Source organism: Apostichopus japonicus, chromosome 7 (genome assembly GCF_037975245.1).
Source record: "Apostichopus japonicus isolate 1M-3 chromosome 7, ASM3797524v1, whole genome shotgun sequence".
NCBI lineage: Eukaryota > Metazoa > Echinodermata > Holothuroidea > Aspidochirotida > Stichopodidae > Apostichopus > Apostichopus japonicus.
Window position 1 is genome coordinate 10,743,504 of NC_092567.1, and position 26,404 is coordinate 10,769,907.

The 26,404-nt window shown below is 39.7% G+C and overlaps 3 protein-coding genes across 11 annotated transcripts in view; 2 read left to right on the forward strand and 1 right to left on the reverse strand.

The window, feature by feature from the left end:
- LOC139970087 (uncharacterized) overlaps positions 1–25,172 on the reverse strand; it is an 853,056-nt gene extending 827,884 nt beyond the window's left edge. The window contains exons 1-3 of one of the 3 annotated variants that reach the window (XM_071975765.1): positions 24,012–25,172; positions 23,440–23,598; positions 22,495–22,642 (exon numbers count right to left, since the gene is read on the reverse strand). In XM_071975765.1, coding sequence (XP_071831866.1) covers positions 22,495–22,512 — 18 coding nt within the window. In that variant the 5' untranslated portion in view covers positions 22,513–22,642; positions 23,440–23,598; positions 24,012–25,172. Of the gene's footprint in view, positions 1–22,494; positions 22,643–23,439; positions 23,602–24,011 lie in introns of all 3 variants that reach the window. The other 2 variants (XM_071975764.1, XM_071975766.1) reach the window with 2 other exon arrangements.
- The window catches only part of LOC139970036 (NLR family CARD domain-containing protein 4-like), a 554,750-nt gene that overhangs the window by 155,783 nt on the left and 372,563 nt on the right, over positions 1–26,404 (forward strand). The gene's annotated exons all lie outside the window — the stretch shown is intronic.
- The window catches only part of LOC139970033 (uncharacterized), a 233,898-nt gene that overhangs the window by 149,110 nt on the left and 58,384 nt on the right, over positions 1–26,404 (forward strand). The gene's annotated exons all lie outside the window — the stretch shown is intronic.

The following is a 26,404-nucleotide window of genomic DNA, read 5'->3' on the forward strand; positions in this document are numbered from 1 at the left end:
TGCTCTCTTCACGTGATAGAATCATGGTGGAAATGTACAGTTAAAAGAAATATTACATAACATTAACAACAATACCATAGACTTCCTTTAATAACCAGCAGGGCGTTGTCTCTTAGTAAATTACAGATCGTTGGTTTACAAAACAGGAAAATATCGTATTTGAAGCACTGAGTGTTCTAATTCCTTCAGTTATTTGTCCTATTTTATAGGGTTTGGTTCAGTTTTGCTACCAATTTTACAAGACATGATGATACTTATAAATAAAATATGAGGGGCAAGTGATCAAAGCAGGCCACTATCCTTTAAATATCGATTCCGTCCAACCCATACAACTTTATGAATCTCACAACACATTCGACAACAAATAATGAGAAACTTTCTTAATTTACAAAGTTTTAAACAATATTATATATATATATATATATATATATATATATATATATATTATACATATTATATATATATATATTATACATATTATATATATATATTATATATATGTATGTATATATATATATATATATATATATATAATACGGTAATATCACGATATACTTTGCTAGTGATGCATCGGTAAGTTTTGAAGAGAGACTCAATTTAACATGTTAGGATATTCTAACAATTTTCAGACATACAGCCTTCCATAAACATATAGGAACATGATAACTTGCTCGTCACATCACGTAGAATGATTTGAGTTAGGGTGGGGGGGTGGTATGATTCCGGTTTTTTTTCATAATAAGGGATAAATAAAAGACCCATTAACCTTGGGGGTATTTACACACACTCATGAATTAATTCATCTTAAAAATTGACTCATGGAAGATGAAAGAAGGTCCAAATTAGCATTGTAATCACTACAGATGTATGACTATGATGCATAGGCAGAGTGGCATTGTAGGTTTGATTGGGTTGCCGCAGGCAAATCTTGTAAGTGTTCGCTTTTATAACATAAATTCAATTTAAAAATGAGACAGTGTAAATGTATACTATGTTATATATGAGAGATAAAGAATAGCATATTTACTTTACTATAATCAGTAATCAGAGTCACTTAAAATCTGATAAAAATATACACACTGATAGAGGTTCACGAGAGGAGGGGCGGGGGCGCCTGATTCAGATATATAGAAGACCACCAAGACAATGAGTAAAACCCCGTTTGAATGGCATCTGAAAGAAAGTCCAGGACAACCTAACAATCTACACGGTAGTACGACCCAGATATATTGGTATGGGTTGCCAAAGGAGTTAATCATAATTATTGGTATAGTTCTGCCTTTACGATAAATGGGATCTAATCGAAATCGCAACTTTATAATTTAGTGTTAAAGCGATATTAGGATCCATTGAATTTATCTTCGGATTGAGCTAGATAGGGAAGGAGAAGGTGATGTTTCATTCAAAATTGACAACCGTTCTTTTTAAGCTCGTTGTTGTAAAATGATGTGGAGAAGTCAATTAATATTAAGGTTTAGCACGAAACAATTTTTTTCAATATTGTTTCTTCACTTTCCAGTCAGCATTTCACTCGTTAAATTAAAGTAGGTCTACATGACGTCATTTGATCGTACCGCATAGTATAGTTGGTGTAGGCAAAAGTAACCATGGTTCCTTGAAAGGAAACCTTCTTCTAACGTTAGGTCAATTATTATCAACTATGTAATGACGGCATTGACAGTCAGTACTATTCTTATATGTAAAGTTACAACAGTAAGGAAATCCCTTTTATGGTTTACACCAAACAATCCTTACAGGGAGTGTAGTGTGTGGTCATCGAACCATACTAATATAGCAACAACCCTTACAGGGAGTGTAGGTTATGGTCATCGAACCATGTAGTAACAACCCTTACAGGGAGAGCAGTGTATGGTCATCGAACCATACTAATGTAGTAACAACCCTTACAAGAAGTGTATTGTATGGTCATCGAACCATACTAATATAGCAACAACCCTTACAGGGAGTGTAGTGTATGGTCATAGAACCATGTAGTAACAACCCTTACAGGGAGAGCAGTGTATGGTCATCGAACCATACTAATGTAGTAACAACCCTTACAGGAAGTGTATTGTATGGTCATCGAACCATACTAATATAGCAACAACCCTTACAGGGAGTGTAGTGTATGGTCATAGAACCATGTAGTAACAACCCTTACAGGGAGAGCAGTGTATGGTCATTGAACCATACTAATGTAGTAACAACCCTTACAGGAAGTGTATTGTATGGTCATCGAACCATACTAATGTTGTAACAACCCTTACAGGGAGTGTAGTGTGTGGTCATCGAACCATACTAATGTAGTAACAACCCTTACAGGGAGTGTAGTGTGTGGTCATCGAACCATACTAATGTATTAACAACCCTTACAGGAAGTGTAGTGTATTGTCATCGAACCATACTAATGTAGTAACAACCCTTACAGGGAGTGTAGTGTGTGGTCATCGAACCAAACTAATGTATTAACAACCCTTACAGGGAGTGTATTGTATGGTCATCGAACCATACTAATGTAGTAACAACCCTTACAGGGAGTGTAGTGTGTGGTCATCGAACCATACTAATGTAGTAACAACCCTTACAGGGAGTGTAGTGTATGGTCATAGAACCATGTAGTAACAACCCTTACAGGGAGAGCAGTGTATGGTCATTGAACCATACTAATGTAGTAACAACCCTTACAGGAAGTGTATTGTATGGTCATCGAACCATACTAATGTTGTAACAACCCTTACAGGGAGTGTAGTGTGTGGTCATCGAACCATACTAATGTAGTAACAACCCTTACAGGGAGTGTAGTGTGTGGTCATCGAACCATACTAATGTATTAACAACCCTTACAGGAAGTGTAGTGTATTGTCATCGAACCATACTAATGTAGTAACAACCCTTACAGGGAGTGTAGTGTGTGGTCATCGAACCAAACTAATGTATTAACAACCCTTACAGGGAGTGTATTGTATGGTCATCGAACCATACTAATGTAGTAACAACCCTTACAGGGTGTTTAGTGTATGGTCATCGAACCATACTAATGTAGTGCCTGTAAGAGTGTTAGCTCAGTGGTTAACGCCGATGCCTTTCAATCATAATTGGTCCCCAGTTCGAGTCTCTAAAAGGTTAATGTATTTCGTCCAGTTACAGTACAGAGTTGTTGACAATTGACAATTCTAAATCATGGACGTTAACTATGAATCTTCAAGACTGACTTCGGTCAGCTTGCGGGTTTGATAAGCCAATGAGGCTTCTTCGCGAGTTCCTTGCAGGAGGATCTAAAATACATACATACATAAAAACATAAATACAAACATACAATTTACAATATAACGGTATCGTTGTCCATAACGTCCATAAAGTACTGTTATTTTCACGGGCAGTGAACGTAAGTTCCCGATGCAAACACATGCTATACAAAGTTTATTAGTAATTATAATCAAATAACTGTTACATTATACAAACGCTTGTACGATATATCAGATATAACCATAGGCGTAGGAGCCCAATTTGATTGGGTGGGGTGGGGGGGGGGGGGAGGCTGTTAGCCTGTAACGATTTGCCCGAAGAACATAACCAAAATTGTTCGAGCACTTCGCGCGTTAAACATGTTCATGTGCAGATCATATAGGCATGTACAACGCATGCCAATTACATACAATCAGTTGCCTTGTTATGATCCTTCCATATTGGTTATAATTTTGGGGGAAGTCGTTTACAATAATAATGATAAAAATAATATAAGTTTAGCCATTGAAAAACGCATTGCAAATTATTTTTCTTTCAGTAGGTGGGTGCCCGAAAAATTCTCAGCATATTACACGAATTTTCACAACAATATTTGGTTGGGGCTGAACCCCCACCCCCCCCCACCCCAGCCGCCTACGCTTATTGATAGAACAGCATTTTATATAGATATACCATAGATTATTCAGAGAAAACATTATATCACAATATAACGGCGTTCCACAGTAATATTACGTCAACCAATCCATTACTTTTAATTTAAGGCTATTTTTTTGCTTTGAAAGAGCTCCCTACTATAATTAAGGAGCTGTCACAACAGAGCTCCTTATACTTAGGAAACTGTCACAACGCGAGCTCTCTGCGCAAAAGTAGGATGCTGTCACAAACGAGCGCTTTCTGGTTAGGTAGCGGTCACAAAGAAAGCTGCCTGGTTAAAAGGAGGAGCTGTCGCATAGAGAGATCCTTAGTTTAATTAGGCAGCTGCCCTCTTCATTATGATTGTTTCGTCTTTGTTGCGTAGAAGTACAGAAGAAGCGAATATAGCATTGTACAAGATCAAAGTATTAATAGATAACAATATCAGCTGATCAGTGATATGGTTAACTGTTTGTTTGTTATGTAAATATCGAGTAGATGGTTTCTGGAAGGCTAAATACATACTGTGAATTGTGTGATATAAGTAAGTTTAAGTTCATGATTAAAGTAACACAATGTGAAGTTTGAGTTTTACATCAATATTCAGAGTTTATCTCCGTTACAAGTGAAATATGTAAATAATTTAATTACCCCCCTCCCCTTCCCCTCTCCCCCACGTACTGTAGATAACATATAATGTTTTATTGACTCAGGTGTACTTTAACACTGTAGGTACAAACAAAATGCATATATTACACGTACAGGCTGCATTTGCAGCAGACCAAATCTTGGGATATTACTCATTTTGGCATACTCCCCAATCGTTTCTCCGCTCTTAATTATAATTATGTAATGTTTTATTCTACTAATTACTGATCCTCAAAGTGCTTGTCTGATTTCAACATTATTAGTGTCATTGTTGTGGACAATTTTGACATATTAGGTTAATGTTGTCTTTTCCTATAAAGTGGAGGATGGGTAAACACTGGATTGTTAGAAATAGCTGAAAGAAGGTTTAGTATATCATTGTAATCACTACAGAGGTTTTATCTATATGCAGAGTGGTAGTTGAGGTTGGGGAGGACCACTGGTTAACAAATCTCTTCCCTTTTATAAGATAAATTCAAGTTGAAATGTATGCAGAATGAGATATAGCATGACTATTACATCTAAGATAAATTATACTATTTTTATTATGATGTATAAATAAGTTTTGAAAAATGAATCGATCTTTTATATTAGGAACAAAGTTTAAGACGAATAATTAAAAAAAACAAGAAACTTAAATACCTTGATCTGCAGAGTCATATAAACATTTTTATTAGGCAAGAACAAATAGAGATTCAACCATGACAGATATGTAGTAGACCACCAAAACACTCAATAATATCGAAGGTCCATAACACCTAAATGTAACTTTGAAATTGCAAGGGGGAAAAGGGAACTTCAAATCCCTAACGCCCTAAGGTTTCCATAACGGATATAAATCCACAAAGCACCCAGGCTTCCTCTTCTTAGAAAATGATAATAAACTGGAACATAAAGTTTATTTACTCGATTTGATTTTGGTGAGTTTTGCCAACATGTGTAATCCCTACCTATAGACTACCCAGTGGAGGAGAAGGTGATGTTTCATTCAGAATTAACAACCGTTCTTTTTAAGATATGTATTGCAAAGTGATGTGAGAAGTCATTAAATTTTAAGGTTACCACGTTTTTTTCTCAATTTCCACTAAGCATTTTGACCCATTACTTTCAAAGTAGGCCTATATGACGTCATTCGGTCAGACCACATTATATTATTGGTATAGGCAAAACTAAGAACACATTTGGTAAACAATTATCAGCAATATAAGTACGGCATTGCCATTCATTATTATTCTAATTAAAGAGGTTATGAAATGGAGTTACAACAGTAAATGATATTCCTTGTGTATGGTGTATACCCTACGAACAATGGCATGCCAAGGAGGGGCGGAGGGGGCAGGGGTGGTCGACCGCCCACCGTCAGTTGGGGAGGGGGCGAAATTATGTTGTCGTTCAGCCGTTGACGAATTAGAACAATACTACGGAGATAAAACCCCTCTCCCTTTTCAACCTCACTGAAAGTATTTATCAGCACAACCTTGCATTTAGAGCTACTTATATATATTGATGAAATTTATATTCTAAATATGCCCCAGAGTGTACCAATTGACGTCTACATTGTTATTGGGGGTGTGGGGATAGGGGGTGGAACCCAGACCCACCTACGTGGTAGTCGGCTAGAATGATCACAGGATACCACCCTCTCCTTTATGAAATCCTTGGTTCGCCTATAGTCCTGCTACAAAGGTTCAGGAACCTAAGTAAATCAATCCGTGGGATATTTTGAATTTGTCCTCCACTTTTGAAATCCTGCTGTCTATATATGGCCCCGTGCAGGGCGCTGTGGTACATGGCATCCATGTCATATAATGTAGTGCCTGTGTAGCTTCATATCTAGCAAAGATCTGTCACGGACTGAAGAGAAACAAGGAGCTGTTACTGAGTTCTATGGTTTAACTTGATCTATTTTAGAAAGAGCCGCATGCTATCACAAGGGAGCTGTTACATAGGGAGCTCCCTGTTATAATTAGGGAACTTCACTGAGAGAGCTCCCTGGTATAACAGGAACTGACAATGAGAGAACTCTGTGCTGTAATTAATCAGCTATCTTCGAGAGAGCACCATGTTAGAATTAGGGAGCCCCCTCATTATCGAGTTTTCGTGTTTGTTGTGTATGCACGATGCTAATATAGAATATGCACACAGGTAAAAGTATCAACAGATAACTATATCAGTGATATGGTAAACAGTTTGTTTGTTATGTAAATATCGAGTGACGGAAGGCTAAAAACATACCGTGAGTAGCGTGATATATATTCTGATTTTGATCGCCGTTATGAGTAAACATTACACGATGATTGCATATCTGTTTGCATTGACTTAAGTGTACTCTATCACTGCAGGTACACAGTGACTCAGAACAGCGAAATGAACGAATGCTACACATTCCATGTACGATACTTCCTCAGCGCTAACTTAGGCCTCTAATATACAAGTCATTCAATTTCTTTGAAATGAGCGTAGAAAATGGAGATGGGAGACGTTGGGGGGGGGGGGGGCACGGGTGTGAAAATGTGAGAAACACCAGGCGCGTATCCAAGGGGGGGCGTTGGGGGCGCGCGCCCCCCGGGTAAAAAAAGGGGAGAGAAAAAAAGAGAAGAAAAAAGGTAAAAAAGAGGGGGGAGGGAAATAGGAGGGAGAGGAAGGAAGGGAAAAGAAAAAGAAGAAAGAAAGAAAGAAAAAGGGAGGGAGTAGAGGACGGTCATAATTACAGCGCTGAAACCTATCATATACACAGGGTAGCCAGTGACAGATCGAGGATTTCGGAAGGGGCGTGCGTCTCACCCTACTCCTTACCTTACACTGTACTGTATGGATATCTAGCAATATCTATCGATATCTAGGGACGAAAATCCCAAGATCTTCCCTAAACTGAAGGCAGATAGAGAATCGAAGCCTTCAGTGTGTAATGAGCTTGAAACTGTGCGTCTTTCGAAATGAAAAGAATGTGGGGCACAGTAGCGTAACTCCGCTATGGGCTCGGACCATGCTGAGCTGGGGGCCCCGACCAAAAAGGGGCCCCGCCTACTGATGCACAGAAAAAGGGTACCTCTTTGGATAGAGAGGGCCCGTTTTACATGGGAAAGAAAACTCATACAAAACTGAACAAGATAATATACATATTTTCACGTGATACGGAATACGGACATCATGATCATGGGCTCATTGGGTATTAATGTATGTATCGAGCTAGTTGTGTTATTTATTATTATAATGAAAAATTCTAAACCAATAACCCAACACCCCACAGACTTGAAACTGCGTTCATTTGAAAAAATAGGCAGGGCTTTCATATAAATATAATAATGCAAGGTAAGAATAAAGATGCCTTCGGTGTGTCTGGTAAGTAAAAAAGCACAGGAAATTAGGCTTAGATGGAGACACAGTTTCAGCCGAAATTAGGCCTATGCTTAGGTTTGATTTCTGTATTTGTACAGTAGTCTACATTATACTTCATAAGTAGGGGGAGGGGGGGGGCACTTGCCCCCTGGAAAATCAAATATTGAAAAAAATAGTTAAGCATTTGACATTTTAATTACTTCATCCAACCAACAGTTCTCTAGTTATGTTCATTGCATATGGACCCATAATGCATTACTGAAATTATTGAAAGTCAAAGGCCTAAGACGTGAGATCTCAAAATAACCGATGTGTAAATGCAACTTGAACTGGAAGTGTCTTTTCCGACGATCTAGGAGTACTGTTTGACAAAAAAATCCACGTACGCTCCGCGCCAACCGATGGTGGCGCTCCGCTTAGATAGTATCAAGTAGTGTGTTACACAGTGGCGTCACCAGACTTTTCAGTCTGGGGGGGCACAGGGGGGGCACCAGCATTTGATGGGGGGCACTTAGGTGGATACGGATCGCCGTCCTGGGGGAGGGGTCTAAGGGGAGGGGTGCCCCCTCCAGGCGCGGCGGAACGGGAAAATATTGGGTGGGGGGTGGCTAATGTGTAGAGACTATCTAAGCGGAGCGCCACCATCAGTTGGCGCGGAGCGTACAAGAAAATTTTGGGTTTTTCAAACCCCCAGATGGCCAGAAACGGCACTTCCCGAGTGTTTTATGCTGCAAATACCTAGCCCTAAAATATGGGTCTCAAGCCTGCAATTTCTCAGATTGCACGTAAAAGTCTGTAAAAACATTGTAATTTGTATATTCGATGGTGTTTTAAGAGAGTAGCTATTACTCGTAGTGTACTCGCAAAGACGTTTTTGAGTGTAGTAAGGAGATGTTGGAGAACTGCAGGCTGAAATGAAGCAAGTCATTGGCCTAAGACGAAGTTGTGTTGCGCTTACCGGTACTCACACTCACTGCTTCCACTTTTCACAGGGCGTGAAGACGCGGTTGGGGTGACAATGTGGTCTATAGCCAGGGGACGGGCCGAGGGTCCCCCAGCATTTACTAAAATCATTACACCTATATAGTATACGTGTGCATCGGACAGATCGACAAGTATGCATTGAAAAATGGGCAGATGCACGCTTCGGAGCCTTGGTAAATATTGGGGGGCTTATCATGCATTTGCCCCCTCAACTTTTTCATTGGGGGAGGGCTGAGCCCAAGGGCGTAGGAACCGGGGGGCTGGGGGGCGCCAGCCCCCCCCCCCCCAGTGAAAAATGTGGAGGGGCGGAAGTATCATTCCGCCCCCCCCCCCCCCCCCGCTTCGCAAGTCAGAAAACCCCTTTTTCATTTCCAAATGAGAAAAAAATCTCATTTGGAGCACCAAATTGCATCTAAGGCCAGGTGAAAATGCAAAATTATATACAAAATGGAGTGGGTGGGTTGAAGTGTGCTATATTGCACCAAATTGCATCTGAGGCCCCCTGGAATGCAAACAAATTCCAAAGGGGCCACCCCCTCCCCTTAGACCCCTCCCCCAGGCCGGCCATCAGTCTTCAGCCCCCCACTCAAAAGTACCTTCCTACGCCACTGGCTGAGCCCCCAAAGCCCCCCGGTTCCGCCGCCACTGCCCCCCTCCCCTTTGGAAAATTTTCGCATACGGAGGATGGGCTAGATGCAAAATGCTGCCACATTTGATGCTAAATTCGATCTGAAGATAACTCCAGAAATTGCTATATTTGAGGTAATGATTGTAACAAGGCGCAGAATTTTGCAGAGGATATGAACCACATGCTGTCGATATTATGCCAAACCCTATATCAATAGAACCTACATTTGTTGAATTAATGTGTGCATGACCCCCGACTCCTTTCTTGTCCTTCTCGTTTTCGCCCATTATCTATTAAGATGTAACAGGTTCCAGCATCGTTATTGGCTCCTATCATGGATCTCACCATGCAATCCAAGTTTGATCACACATCGAGTATGGCTCAGTATGCAGGTGTGAACATTCGACATTTGTTCCTACAAGCATCTGACCTCAAATGACCTCTGCACCCCCTACACAACAGGGTTAATATATGGGTCCACAAATATAGGCAAGTATGGTGCCTGCGGACCCTCACATTCTCACATTTCGTCAGCTCCTAACCTGTCAACCTCAGACCAAGGCAACATATTGCAGTACCCTCCCTTCTCACAGTCATGTAGCTCGCGAAGCGGGCGTGTATATCCGCTGGTATGGTGTGAGTACTGACACATTCAATGAAAATATCGACACATGTTGTGATGGCGCGGGTTACGACTTCGATACCCGACGTTCAAGGATAAACTTGTTCATCTTTTCGCAGCTCATTTGAAGAAAATACGAATTTCTGTGCTTCTTTGTCCTTATGAAAAACCAACTCAGATGGTGGGAGTTGAATATAACAAAATATATATATATTTTTTTACCAACCCAAATATCAGATGGGGGGCAGTCGGTTTTCCAGGGGGGGGGGGGGACGTGCCCCCCTGGCCCCCCTTGGCGACGCCACTGGTGTTACACCTATATGACCTACTGACCACCCACCCCTCTTGTAAACATTTCTGCAGACGCTCTTGCTTTGACCTCCTGGTAGGGGGCCCTGGCCCCAGGATCATCGTTACGCCACTGGTAGGGCAATGCACAATAAACAGATAAAAATTATTTATTTCAGTCTCATTTCAACTATTCGAATTTGTAAAGCAAACAGCAGATATCACACCATATCAGTGAGCATGAAAAGGATGAACAGCCTGCAAACTGTGTGTTTGTGTAGTGTTCGGTTTCGGAAATATCTGTTATTTTTCCTTCAACCAAGTTTTATAGTAGCCGTTATAAGAGGTTTTCATATTTGTACACCAATAAATTAACTGTGTCTGAATTTTTCGAAAATTCCCTGACCAACATTCTTCATCATACTTTCCTCTACTCGTGCAATTTTGACTGGTCGGTTAGGGGTTGAAGGAGGTTTTTCTATATCGGTTGTCCAATAGATGAAATTTTGTGCAACATTATGGGTATGTTTTGAAGTGAATTTATTCACGAGAATTGTCAAATTTCAAATTCTGAACAAATAATGGGCTTAAAATCTTGAAAAAAAAACTATTGGGACATTCTTGGTTCTCAGGCAAAAATGTATATCTGGTTGGTCCTTTTTAATCCCGAGAAGTGCCATTTCCGGTGATCTGGGGGTATCAAAACCAGAAATTTTCTCGTATGACGCTGCGCGCCAACCGATGGTGGCACTCCGCTTAGTAATTCGCGCCCCCGGGTTAGAAAATCCTGGATACGCCCCTGAATACTAGTAACACTCATCTGGGCATGTCTTCGTATGCAAGCTTACTTCACATCACGAGAATATCCTCGCTGTTCGCGAGTCAGGAGAAGAATTAAAATAAATCGAGGCAGATAAAGCAAGATAAAGGTGCTCATTTATACATTGTGTACCTCTGTTTCATGCTGAGACCAAGTCATGAAATATTGCATATCATAACAAACACCTCAATCGTGTCTCCGCTCTCAAATCCTCCCAACTTCTTGTATAATTTCAACATTCCTAGTGGACAAAACTCACATCTCATTTTAACCCCCCCCCCTCCCCCTTCCACCTAAACGGTAGAGGATGGTAACACCGGATTGTTAGATAATACTGCTTTGAGATGTGACAGATTCGAGTTTTGTGAACATATTGTTTCACTAATCAGTTATTACTACAAATTAACAGCACACAGTGTTAGTTTACCACTATATAGGCATAGGAGATAAAGCTACAAACACAATCAGCTGCTTTAAGCTAAAATAGAAAATGCTCTGTTCAGGAGCGTCAATCCGAATTGAGAGTTAGGTAAAGGGGGGGGGGGGCATAAATAAGGGTACATGAATAAAACTGAAGGAGTCGGCGAGCAAAGCCTTTTCGGGTGGGGTCCAGGGGCGAATCCCCGCCAGGGTCCAGGGGTCGGACTCTACAAATCTTCAGGTTTACTTCTGTTTGGTGCCTGAATTGATATGTCATTCATATAGTCACATTTGACAAGATTAGACTTGATTTAAAAAGACTTATCTATTTCACCTCCTGATGTAACTTATAGCATTAATCATGATTATTCAGATTGAAACTTAAACCCAAAAGGAAGCATATAAACTTTGCACACAATAATATCTTGTTATCCAGACATCTACAACATGCACACATATGGTATTATAAGTACATTTGAAAAGCACTATTTGGTATCTAGGTATATTCACTTCATCGGAAACAACAAATCATAAAAATAAAGATATACTTCAGGCCGTAGCCTGGGTAAAATTCTTTGCAGCAGTTAAGGAACATCAAGAAAATATTCATCGTCCAAATGTTACATAGCGATGCCTTGATCTGCGGATATACGGTACCAGCTGGCGCTTTTTCAAGAAATTTGAGTGGGTTGGTCATTTCCAAAAAGGGACCGTTATGACACTATCTGAGCGGAGCGCCACCATCGGTTGACGAATGGCGTAACAATACAAGCACTGGCATATGATGGTAGCCGTAGCAAAAACATGGTTAGGGGAAGCCATATGGGGAATTAGGTGTAAATTATATGTTAGGTTTGTGTCATGATTTCATGTCAGAAAAAGGATCTACTGCTGATAGGGGAGGGGGAATGAGCTGAGTGAGTGGACCGTGTAGGGGACGGTGCATTATCATTATTAGTAAAACATTGTGGCACTAATATAGGGGATAACAGTGAAACATACGTAACAAGTCTATTTATGAACCGTATAGTTTCACGTAAGACTGCTACACTGTTCATGCAGGTTAAATCTTTGGAGCTCTCTACCTTTATTTTTATTATAATCCCCTTCTGCTCCCAGCCCGACCCCCCCCCCCCCCTCCGAAAACCACCAGAAACAGTAGTCGCATCAGAGATCGTGCATATACGTGATGAGCAGTTAAAGTAAACCTGATGTTATTTGACCGCCATTCCTACAATACGTGCCTAGAATCTCAGAGTTTGCACACTACAGACTAATTAAATCAGAAGAAATGATATGAACATTTATCGTAGGCCTACTTTCATTTAGAAAGTGTAAATCTCAAGGGGCAGCTACCCCTGCGCAGGCTACGGCCCTGCATACTAAACTACTGCATGTAAAGAACAATGCACTGACTCTGTTAGGAAAGAAAGAAAAAAATACTGTTTATAACCATCGCCCCCTCCATCTTCCTAACCACCTCCATCTCTCCAACCCCCACCATCTCCCTCAAACCCTCCATCCCCAGCGCTCTCCCAAACCCCTTCCATCTCCTCAACCCCCTCTATCACCCCAACCCCTCCATATCTCTCCAACCCCTCCATCTCCCCAACCCCTCCATCTCCCTCAAACCCCTCCATCCCCACCTCATCCATCTCCCCAACCCCTTCCATCTCCCTCACACCCCTCCATCCCCCACCCTCTCCAACTCCCCAACCCCCTCGCTCAAATCCCTCCATCTCCCTCCATCCCCCACCCTCTCCAACTCCCCAACCCCCTCGCTCAAATCCCTCCATCTCCCTCCATCCCCCACCCTCTCCAACTCCCCAACCCCCTCCATCAAACCCCTCCATATCCCTCAAACCCCTCCATCCACCACCCTCTCCAGCCCCTCCGTCCCCACCTCATCCATCTCCCCAACCCCTTCCAGCTCCCTCACACCCCTCCATCCCCCACCCTCTCCAACTCCCTAACCCCCTCCCTCAAACCCCTCCATCTCCCTCCATCCCCACCCTCTCCAACTCCCCAACCCCTCCATCTCCCCAACCCCTCCATCTCCATCAAACCCCTCCATCTCCCTCAAACCCCTCAATCCTCACCCTCTCCAACTCCCCAACCCCCTCCCTCAAACCCCTCCATCTCCCTCCATCCCCACCCTCTCCAACTCCCCAACCCCCCATCTCCATCAAACCCCTCCATCTCCCTCAAACCCCTCAATCCCACCCTCTCCATCCCCCACCCTCTCCATCTCCCCTCTCTCTCTCCACTTCTCTAACAATTTATTATATTATACGTAAAGTATAATTATACAAGTATAAATGAACAACGGAAAACTTTCTAGGAATAATCAACAAGACAAGAGGAATTAAGTTCAACAGTAAACACAATAATCAGCATCTCATGAATAATCATCAACCATATTCATAAACATGAGAGGGTTTTATTACATCCTTAGCCTTAACTAACCATCATTGGAATTCATTACATTCTAATTAATTAGGTGTAACATTACCTTTCAAGCTAATGTTCGGTCCACATAGAGGCGAACATGAATTATGATTGGTTGGGCCTACATCATGGACAGAAGCGAAGTATACAGTCTCTGGCCTTATACACCATATAAAGTATGTTAATATATTTATCACTCAGCAGCTTGAGGAAGTATTGTTTATAGCACGACCACAGTTCTTACTATTTATTACGAAGACCAACATTGCACTACAGCAGTATTGATAGAATAATAAATATAACCATATATAGTAATCAAGAAATATGAATGTAAAATGTGATCAGAATAGAACATAGAACAGAATAAAGAGATGTATAGAATATGATAATAATATATATCTAGGGTTAACAGAAATCAAGAGCTAAGATTCAATGCACAAGGCATCTCCTAAGTTTGTAAAAATATGCCGGTCTGGTGTATGGCAAGCATCAGAGAGCTTCAGTTACCATAATATTCAAGGCACGTTTTACGAGAGTAATATTGTGGATTGGACAGCAACTGAACAGGTTCTGCTACCTCTCTCTCTCGACACTGAAAACAGGATATAAAGTAATGTAAAAACATGGCACAACAATATTGTTGACTGACCACAGCTTACTGTAAGTTTGTGGACAGCAATAGAATCCTTAGATAGACTTACGGCAACATCTCTTTATTTATGTATTAAACATGGTAGCAAATTTACAGATATGGGTATCAGGTGACTGTCAAATTGCTGGCTACCCTACACAATGGTTCTCACATATGAACTCACTATATGTATAACACAGTTCTATGTAACTGATTGATCTCAACAAGAGTATTTCATTTTAGAAATATGGATTTCAGCATTCATCAGTTTAGTCTTCAGTACCCAACAAACTGTCTATGTACCTGCATGGTAACTCAATATGCTGATAATAAGTTTGGGTTGATATGTTACAGCATGCCATATAATCTTGGGAGTAACCCACAGGTGGCAATGCACATATAACTTCAAAGACTTGATACTTCATAGTTTCTCAATTTCAAACACATCCCTGATCAGATCAAGGTACACACGACAAAAACTTATAGACCGGGAGCCCAGAGGGTTTGGTTAGCTGGGAAGGTAACCAATTGCCTTGTACATCATAACGTTCACAGTGCATTCCTGTATATGAAACCAGACGACTGGCAAACCGGGTGTGGTGGGTGTGGCTGGGAGAGCAATTTTAAAGTCACCTCAAAGCTAACCTAGATCAGCTTTCATGGTAACCACAACAAAGTAAGTACAATGTGTCAGGTATGGCCCCAAGAGCAACAAATGGCCATCGCAAGTAATTATTGGTGGAGGGGTACCCCTGCCAGTCATCAATAATTGACCCCTCACGGCTGACCTAGGTCAGTTCATGAGGTAAAACCTACTGGAAAATGATGGTTAGGACTTCAGATACAAGGGATGGGCATTGCCAGTAATTTTTAATTGGTGGGGTACCCCTGCCAGTAGACCCCCAAAATGCCCCTCCCCTCATTGACCTAGGTCAGTTCATGAAGTAACCAGTTGAAAACTACTGGAAAATGATTGGCAGGACTCTATATGTAAGGGCTGGGCATTTCCAGTAATTTATATCAGTGGGGTACCCCTGCCATTAGACCCCCAAAATGCCCATCCCCTCATTGACCTAGGTCAGCTCATGAGGTAACCAATTGAAAACTACTGGAAAAATTATTGGCAGGACTCTATATGTAAGGGCTGGGCATTTCCAGTATTTTATATCAGTGGGGTACCCCTGCCATTAGACCCCCAAAATGCCCATCCCCTCATTGACCTAGGTCAGCTCATGAGGTAACCAATTGAAAAATACTTGAAAAATGATTGGCAGGACTCTATATCTAAGGGCTGTGCATTTCCAGTAATTTATATCAGTGGTGTACCCCTGCCGGTAGACCCCCAAAATGCCCCTCCCCTCTGGGCTCCAGCTCTATTAGCTTGCCTGGCATGTGGGCAATCTTTATTTTCTACAGAAGTTGAAGTTTTCTGATGAACTGTTAATTTAGGTAACTATCAGTAGCTGTCTCCACTTTAGAGAAATCTTCAATCCACCACTGCATACTACAATATAGTAGTTGTGTTTAGTCAAGTTTGTTAGCTCTACACAATTAAACAAGTGGAATCTTAAAAATGTCATTTGATGTTATTTATAGAGCTAATTAGGCAAGCTGTCTTCACCTACATATAGCCTGTAGATTTCATCAAAGGAACCCAACACAGCCCATTACCATTTCACAAACTGACTGTTGAGAAATTATCATGTGAAGACTCACATCCACAAAGGTAGCTATGTCAGGAGTGATGTGTTCCAGCTTGACTTTTTCTTTCACTTTCTTGGAGGAAATGTACAGAAGAAATGTTGAGAACGGTATCACCTGGAGGTTAAAGATAACATAAAAAATAACTCAACTTTCCATTCACTAGATTTATCAGGTGAAAATTCATCAGGTCTGTGATCATATTTGTAACATACATCAACGTCTTCCCTTGTGTCTTATTAATAAGTATATATGAGTAGTATAGGGTGTATCTCAGGGCAGCAAATATATTGTTTTTAGGAATATGTTTTGCATCTGATGTAAGCAATTACAACACTTGTAGTGGTGACTTATCAACTCCATGTTACCTTCCAAGAATTGTGTAGCCCACACCCCCGATAAATGACATCTTTTGACAATTGCTGGAAATTTTCTACCAGATTTGTGAGCTATCTTCCATAGTATTGCAACAGAAAATAAATGTAGAAAACACATGTGCTGGAGTTTCCTGGAATTATCTCTTAAATGGCCAGTATTATAACTGAAGTGCAAATAATGTACATCTTAAACAGAACACATTAAGAGAATCCTTCAACACTATTTACCAATGGCTAAGAATGGAATTCTGAATTACTTTGGTTTTTACTCTGAGGACATGCATATGGTCCAGAAGGTTCATGCATGTTTTGTATTACTGACTGACAACAGCATATCCACACATTACAGTAAACCCACTAAAGACTTCCATTTGTAATCCCTTAGTTAACCAGGATACTCAACCTGGGGTCCGCGGACCCCTAGGGGGTCCGTGAAATTTATTTGGGGGTCCGTGAGGGCAAAGGGGTCCGCAGGGGGTCCGTGAAGAAATAAGGGTCCGTGAAAAAAATAAGGGTCCGCGAAAGCCGAAGAGGTTCGTGAAAAATGGAATGAGAGATATAGTCGAAGGAAGAAGTATGTATGCCTCTAGAAATCTAGGCTAGGCTAGCCGTCAATACGTCGGACCCTGATGATCAGACCGTATCGTCAGTAGTCGATAAATGTTGAATCGTGCGTTCCCCGATGAAAACAAGTTATATAGTTTCTCATTAAGGTATACATTCGGTGAGGTATGGATAACATGCCACCCGAGTGTTGTGTATAACTTAACTGCACACTATACATCCTAATATGCAGAGCAATAACTATGATGCGTTGCTCACTGTTGACACAGCGAAGCGCGGTAGTTATAAGGCTTTGGTGGAGGTAAAGTTATAACTAACTTGGATTTGACACCAAAAAAAACGGTGCCATTTGCAGCTATCTCTGACAAAGAAAACCCATATTTCTCCTGACCTCATGCAGAATCAACCAGTTTGTACCTGACAAATCATCGCTTCCAAATTAACATTTAATTGGGAATATATAATTTGAAAGTAAGGATTTCCAAGTAGGCCTATGCCTAGCAATACTTGCGGGTCTAGGAAAACTGCATTCCAGGCCCAGAAAAATGCATTTCTAAACAAATTCTTGAACATAAATTTACTTCAAAAGTCACAAAATAATGCACCATTTTGCATCTAACCCTCAAATATTGAAAAAAAAAATCAAAAGGGGAGGGGAACACCCCTCCCCTTATACCCCTCCCCAGGTCGTCGGTCACTGTCCGGGGGTCCTCCAAAAATTTCAGTTTATCTCAAGGGGTCCCTGGATAGAAAAAGGTTGAGAACCTAGGCCTTAGTATATATAGCTCATTGACAAATTACATAAAACCTAGATTATCTTCAGATTTAAATTTTACATCAATTTTATTGGGTTTTAGATGTGCTGAGAGGGGAAGGGTAGGAAAGATTAGGATGGAAACAGAGATTTTTATGGTTCCTGTTAGTCATTCTACATGGTTCTAACTTAGTGTGGGCGTGGTTTTAACTTAGTGTGGGTATGGGTCTCATTTTGTGTGCAGTGACTCTATTTAATTGTTAGGGGACATGCACTTATAAATTAAATTGATTGTTTATGAGCCTGTCATACATGTTACTGCCTATTATTTGCGGAAATTAGGCTGACAATACAGAGGAGTCTGGCTGCGCTGTTAAGACTGATTACTTCCCTTACCTGCCACCCAACACTATGACAAACTGATAAATTAGAAGGGATCAAGTCATCTGAATATTTTGTTCCTTAATTTATGATGGCTACACAAAACAAAAAATGGACCCAGTATACTAAACACATACACCTCTTTGTGTACTTTTACACAATGGTAAGCAATACAATGTATGACATGTATTGCCTAATATATAATGTATGTATGTTAGACTGAAGCCATTATCTTCTTCCCTAGGCCCTAAGGGAGTTTTTTTATCAAGCAAGATTCAAAACAATTACTGTTCCACCAGGATTACAGTAGGCAGTAACAAAGTCACTTTCTACCCAGAATCAAATCTAATTATAAATATTACCCCGCATACCAGTCCTGCTATACACTAATTACACACTTACTGTAAACCATTCTGTGCAAGAAACTCATCATGTAACCCCCAAAGATCATCTCAAGACTGATTAATCAACCTTTTCCTAATAAGAAGATAAAAACAAAGAAAATAAGAATCAGTTGTCACTAATTCTATATTGACAATATCTGAACTAGATATGTTTTAATGCACACAATGAAAACCTTTGTTATTGAGTTTGCCTTTTAGTATTTACTCAACAGTTATTCCATTGCTCACAGATATATAAGCTAGTGCTAAAATGACTCTGTGTCCCTTAAACAACTCAATAGACTTTGCAAATTTATTCATTTCATTGAAAGGCCCTTTTTGTTATTTCAAGTTGAACAGTTTTTTGAAAGTTTACCCATCAACAAAACAAGTAGTTAAATTTGGTAACATGTTTGTAATCCTTTGGATTAGGCTAATTGATCAGCAAACTTTATAGTTTGATACTTTTAACATGATTGGTTTCTTTGTTTGTGTTTGAACACCGAATCTCTTATTTGTTTTACTTTGAGGTCAAGCAAAGTTAGGCCTTATTACTGGTCTGGAATGCTTTTGTCAAACAATCAGTAAACCAGTGTCAAGCAGACATAACTGTTGTTATATTTGCTTTCACAACTGTCCCAGTAACTTAATTTCCACCTTTGTCAATCAACCTGATGCCCCCCTCCCTCACCTTCCCCAAACACAATAAAGAATTACTGAATTATAGAATAACTTTAAGAACATAAATATCATACAAAATGCATGAAGGATTTTAGATGACATAACATGCTGAATCATTCAACCTGGTGATGGTGAAAATAGAAAACATTCATTAGTATTAGGTTTGAAAGAATAGAGATGTACTTTGGCTATAAAATAGAAAACGTATTAGAATTTCCTCCTCTTTGAAACTTACAATTACGGTACAATTTGTAGAAATGATGCTACAATCAAATAAACACTGAGCAAAAGAGGTCTCGCAGAATCCCTCAGTCTAAGACACAACATTTAAGTATTCTAACTTAGATTGTTCATACGTTATGTCTTGTTTGCAGTGACTGGAATTGATGGCGTGGGGAGGGGTGGGGGGGGGGCTGGATGAGGGACTTTCTAGTGGGGACTTTTTTCTTGAGGGATCATCTGATAAATCATGGAGTAAAAATATCCACTTAAGCACTTGCATTCAAATAGAGGAGGAGGGTGGGTTGATGGGGTAAGAACCAAGTGGTGGACCATGAAATCATTACCCTGCTCATATAAACTGTACATACTTCTTTCAAGAGCTGTAAACCACACATGGCAAATCCCTAAAAGGCTGATCTCAGGACTGAATAATGAAGTTTACCTGATGTAGAGAAAAACAAAACGCATTTGGTTTATATCAATTATAATGTTATCATTCATTTAAATTGTCATCACTAAGTCTGCAAGTAGCAGAATTCTATCATGTAACATTGTCACATATAATTAACACAGCTTTTATTAACATGGTATGCTACTGAAATTGCAAAATAAATTACAAAGTAAAATTCATAATAGATATGGGATGTCTTCTCATATGATATACTGTATTGAAATAATTTTTATACTTAGTTATATATAAGATAACATTGTAAAGAGTATATCAAAGTCTGCCGATAGGTAAATATGTACTTTAACTCAATTAATTATAGTACATTGTCATCATTTCAGAAATCCAACATATTCATCAACCTATATACAGTATAGTGAACAATTGGTTCCTAATTATGTGACCAGAATCTTTCATCATGTTTATTATGTTATTTTCAATCCTTCATCATGTTTTCTTCAGACTTCAGTCTATTTCAAGGCTGCATCATTAGAACTCTTTTTTCTCAATTGAATATAAACCAGACCAGTGGCGTAGGAAGGTACTTTTGAGTGGGGGGCTGAAGACTGATGGCCGGCCTGGGGGAGGGGTCTAAGGGGAGGGGGTATCCCCCTCCCCTTTGGAATTTTTTGCATTTCCAAGTGGCCTCAGATGCAATTTGGTGCAATATAGCACACTTCAACACCCACTCCATTTTTAAACTTAATTTTGTATTTTCACCTGGCCTTAGATGCAATTTGGTGCTCCAAATGAGATTTTTTTTCTCATTTGGAAATGAAAAAGGGGTTTTCTGACCTGCGAACCGGGGGGGGGGGGCGGAATGATACTTCCGCCCCTCCACATTTTTCACTGGGGGGCTGGCGCCCCCCCCCCCAGCCCCCCCGGTTCCTACGCCCTTGAACCAGACTGTGGATTGCTAGTGGTATTGCTTAAAGCTTGTATTGAAGATTCAATGCTTGTATCAATTTCAAATTTATGTTTGTTTATATTTCAATTATTTTGGTATAAGTTGAGCTGTATATTCACTGTGGGAAGCATTATGAGACCTTGAACTCATCTTGTACAGTCTATGGATTTGTGTTCTAGGTGCATTACTGTTATTTCATATCAGTTTGTTCTGTGCAGTCCTGGTGTGAGGGGGAGGGGGATGGATGGGGACAACAGTTGTCAGTTAAGTGCCCAGTGAAATATGTGATAAAGAATAATATAATTTAACTTAGGATAAACAAAGACTTAAAAATGTTGGCCAGGTGACACAATAGTACATGGATCTGTGCCTCAATGCTCTCAATGTCACTGGTTCTCAATGTCACTGGTTTTGTGTACACCTTACTTGAATAATACTTCTTTAGCCTTGCAGAATGTGATTGTGAATCTTAGAAGTGGTGTGCAACAGTTTATCAGGAGTTTGGAGAAAAATATCAAGGAAGTAAAGGAGATACAAACCCAACCATAATCTTTAGCTGATATGATCTGACATCTTTGAGATGAATATCAACGATGGAGGTGATTTGTATTTTACTGTCCAATTACGTTGAATCATATTTCCAATATTTAAGCAAATGCTTAAAACAGTAATATCTACTGTACTACAGTAAATAAACATCATAACAAACAAAGTACATTAAAGTTCAAGATTATATCCATAGTTGTGTGACCTTTGTGTGACCTACCTAAATTAATCCAGGTTTTTGTTTTGTTTGATGGAGTGTTCATTACAAATACCTCTAACTCAAAGCTCAGCAATACAGACTGAGTTGACTTCTTTAATGTTTCTACAGCATTATGAAATATCTAAAATGGTATTTCAAGTTTTTGGTTTTAATCTGAAGAAAATAAATACCTAAACAGAAGACATATTTGTAGTAACCCAAGCTACTTTCTTACAGAACCAACAAGTTTTCTTCCAGTCTTACCATTCTAGAAGTGTCAGGAGTTCTAGAAGAATTTATTAATATGAGTCTCGGAGGCAATTTTTATTTCAGTTTGACAAATGGTTAATACGTACCAGAGGGTGTTTGGGGGCCTATTGTGTCATGGCAAGCTCATTACAAACATACCAATTACTGGATTAATCCAGCAAGAATCCGATCATTTTAATGTCCTTACTAGAGATTAATTCTGTAAGTTGTATTTTGAGTGGATGAGTTATAACTTGATACAAAATTCATTTAGTGAGAGTGAATGGAGGTAAAAGAGTATTCCTTGATCTGCGATGCTATTCAAAAAACCTACCAGAGGTTGTTGAAACATTACTGTCACTATTATATACTAACCATTAATGTAATTACCATCACATGGAAGAAATATCAGATGATGAACCATTCATTGTCCTTGTCAGCACAGTACGAACGTGACTTCCATCGAGAACTGGTAACTACAGGTGGAATAGGTGATCCCCTAACATATCGCTTCATAATTAACCTGATGAAGAGAAAAGAAAGTGATGTGAATGAGATTTAAGTCCTAATTATAGGAGACATTGAGAATGTCAGTCAGAAATAGATATGTGTATGTCTCTGGCTAACTACCCTGTATACATGGACATCCACAGAAACAAATACAGAGGAAGGAAAGTAAACTTCAGTTCCAATAACCAGGTATTAAGTGTAAAAACAATTAGCCAGTTAAGCATCAAACTTGAAGCGGATTGTCCATTGTTTAGTGTAAGTGGCATATAAAGGTGTGGTGCAGTGATATAAATGAGCTCCCAAAGGAGAGTCTTACCTCACACGAACCCAACCATGCATGGTTTGGGCCTGACTGAGTAATGTGTGAGATTTCGAACCTCTCTTTCTTATTGAGGACATAATGTCTTTTGAATTTCCACTCATTAGGAGATAATTGTATATACTGTAATTGAGTGTGTCAGCTTTGGTGGATGTGTTTTCACATTATTTTTTCTTTATTTAATGGCACCAGACTCTTGGAGATTGCATTGGCTACAGTGACCTAGTTACACCACTCTCGGGGGGGGGGGGGGGGTCTCTTTCTAGATTTAAGATCACTAAAGGTTTATAAAGTACCCTGTTCAGCTGGTCAATAGCCATACAATATGGTGAGTTCTTTCTACAAATTTGGCAGATGAAGGCAAAATTTTGAGTTAAAAAGTTTTGAGATGAAAAAGACTAAATTTTGACTTTTGAGGTGAAAATCTTGAGATAAAAATTCCAAATACTGAGAAAGCAAATTCAAAAATTTTGAAATTTGGGGTTACTTACAGTATTTTTTTTTCTTAAGCCGCCGTACTAAGTCGGTTAAGTTAGATCAGTTTTGAGACCAATTACTCTGTGGAATATATATCTGAACCCTAGCCGGGTGCTGGGGGCTTCAGAAGAGCTCTGTAACATATCTTCTACTGTACTTCATATCCTCTTGTACTACTGTAAGTATTAAGCATGTAAAAACATGTTAGAGAGAAAAATTTAATTTCTATGAAGTATAAATCTAAGCCCTGGTGGGAGTCCCTGGGGACTTTAGCTGAGGCATTCTAACTTTTCAGATATTTAATGTTCTCTGATAGTGATTTTGCAGCCCAAGTTGAGCCTATGGGGGAGGGGGCAAGTGCTCACCACCCTAATAGATACCAGTGCTTGTATTTGTTTGAATGCCCTCTAAATGTGTTTATTTTAAACAGTATTTAGCTCTCAAATATCCAAGGAAGAAATGTTATCACGACATGATATTGATAACTAGTGGCACAGGAAATTAACTTCCTTTTAACCATGCTTGCTAGCGGTAGCCAGCAGTTTTGGTGAATAAAGTCACAACAACCAGATTACTTCATTCTTACCATTCCTATGGAACTATGTGCATGAAGAAGTGTAGGATACTGAAAGAAGCTTGATAGGTTCATAGGTCCTGATCTCCAGTACAGTCTCCGTCTTCATATTCACAAGAGGATTTCTTCCTACGGTTGAATTATTACATCATGGAGCCGTTAGAGCCTCAGTGACTTTTAAATCAAAAGTGAAACACTAACATGTGTTATTTAGATATTTCAGAAGGCTTCAGAAACAAAAGGATACTCACAACAAAGAAAAACTCATGATAGCAGTTCCACTTTGATCCAATAAAACACTACAATAATGCTAGTACAGTATATGATATGGAATATTGAATCTCAATCTTTGGAAAACCTTGCGCTTCATTTGACCTTTACTCACTGGCAGGTTAGCACTTAAATCCACAATATCCCAGGAGAGAAAACAACTCCAGAGTACTTGAAGAGTAGGTTTTTATGACTTAATTTGGCTAAAACCTTTCAGACAGTTGGATGATCTCGCGAATTATGTAGAACACTTTTAAATTAATAATATGATTAAATTATTTGAAGAAGGAAAACCTACCCTTCAACTTGTAACCAACTATAACAGGCAAACATCACCATACTTCAGCTAGCCCTACATTGTGCTGAGCATAGGACACGCTTTATGCTGGCATTGCATACTATTGAATATTGTAACTAAAATCGTTAGACTAGGCATAAATTAGGCTGCACTTAGGTTATATGACTAGAGAAGACCTACAGTAAGCCATAACGTTGAACGTTATGACGGCCTGTGAGCCTGTCCTTGTACGTGCATAGCCTAACGCTATGAAAGGAACTCAACTGATACGTGGGATTTCTTCTTTGACAATTGTAATATACTCCGTCTGTTTCTTTCAGTATCATGTTCACCATCTGGAATGTGTTGCATTATCTTCATATTTCGTAAGCCAGTACTGTAGCTTCGGGGAATCACGTCAAACAAACATGGAAGTACAACCATACATGTTCCATTCTTCAAACGCTGTTTACCTTGTGGCGTTGGTTTGTTTAGATTTTGAAAATGAGACTTGTTCAAGTCGTTTTCCGTGGCTACGAGGGAAATTCCCCTATTTTTCAGATAAACGGTCAATCGTCCAATTGAAATAATAGCAATTTACCGCAAAATGGCAAATTCCTTAGATCTAAAAAGGGACGACTTCAACAATATGCTGGAAAATGTCATTTTATCATTTGAATCTTGACATTTTTCTGCTAATGTTACGTTCATAGAATCCTGTACAGCAGCTTAAAATTGCCATCAAGACAGCAAGATAAACATGTCTTAGACATTTTCTTCAGCCCGGATAGGCTATTAATTAACTTCAAGCTTGGAAAAAAAGGTCAATACTTTATTATTTCTAAAAACTTTTAAAATGACGGGATGAGAGATTTTGGGTATTTCAACATTAATCAGAAAAGTTATAAGTTGTACACTAGGATATGCATGAAGTCGAAGGGGGAGGGGGGGGTGGGCAATGTTACATTTAGCTGATAAGAAGGCCACTGCTACGGGTGTACACCCGTCCCCAACCCCCCCCCCCTCCGACTTTACAAAAAAAGTATTGATTGGCAAAAATGGTGTATGGAGCCAATTTAAGACCTAACTGTAGTCTAATTATACTCAGAGTGCACCATTTAACGTGAATTTTCAAAGCAATTTCAGGGGGCGGATCTACATGGGATTTGCCTTCAACAGGCCAACTAGCACACCGCCGCCTTTTTTAAATTGTTATTTCCATTCTAGCCTTTCCATAATAGTGTATGACCTACCTAAATCAGTTGGGATTTGCTCTCCCCCCCCCCTTGAAATCCTATATAAATGGGGGTTGAGAAGGGGTCCCATTCTCCTAGTCCTGTGAACCGATTTCAAGTAGTAGATAACCTATGCATCTGCTATATATTAAAATGTGGTAACATGGCTACATGAAGGTAACATGCTATAGTGTATACCTCTTTTTCAGGCATTATTGTATATAGGAATAATAACTGTTTGGGCAATATGCCCGCCCAACGGCTACTTACCGAATAACTGGACGAGCAAGACTGTACTTTCTGATTTTCCATGCAATTATGCAATAGTGATTTTAACATCGGTCAGTTTCAGTTTTCAAACTTCCCACTAGTATTCTTTAGCACAACCTTAAGTTCAGACAAAATTATAGTCTAACTACGCCTCAGAATTGTTTCAGTCGGAGGACCTCTACCTGGAATTGCATTCAACGACTCCACAGCAACACCACCAAAAGTTTCGCCACCTATAGTCTGACCATAAAGGTTCATTCCCCTTCCTAAATTTGTCGGGAGAATTTTTGAATGTGAACCCACGTTACTGGGTACTAAACAATACAGGAGAGTAGATCCGTTTCCAGGATTGG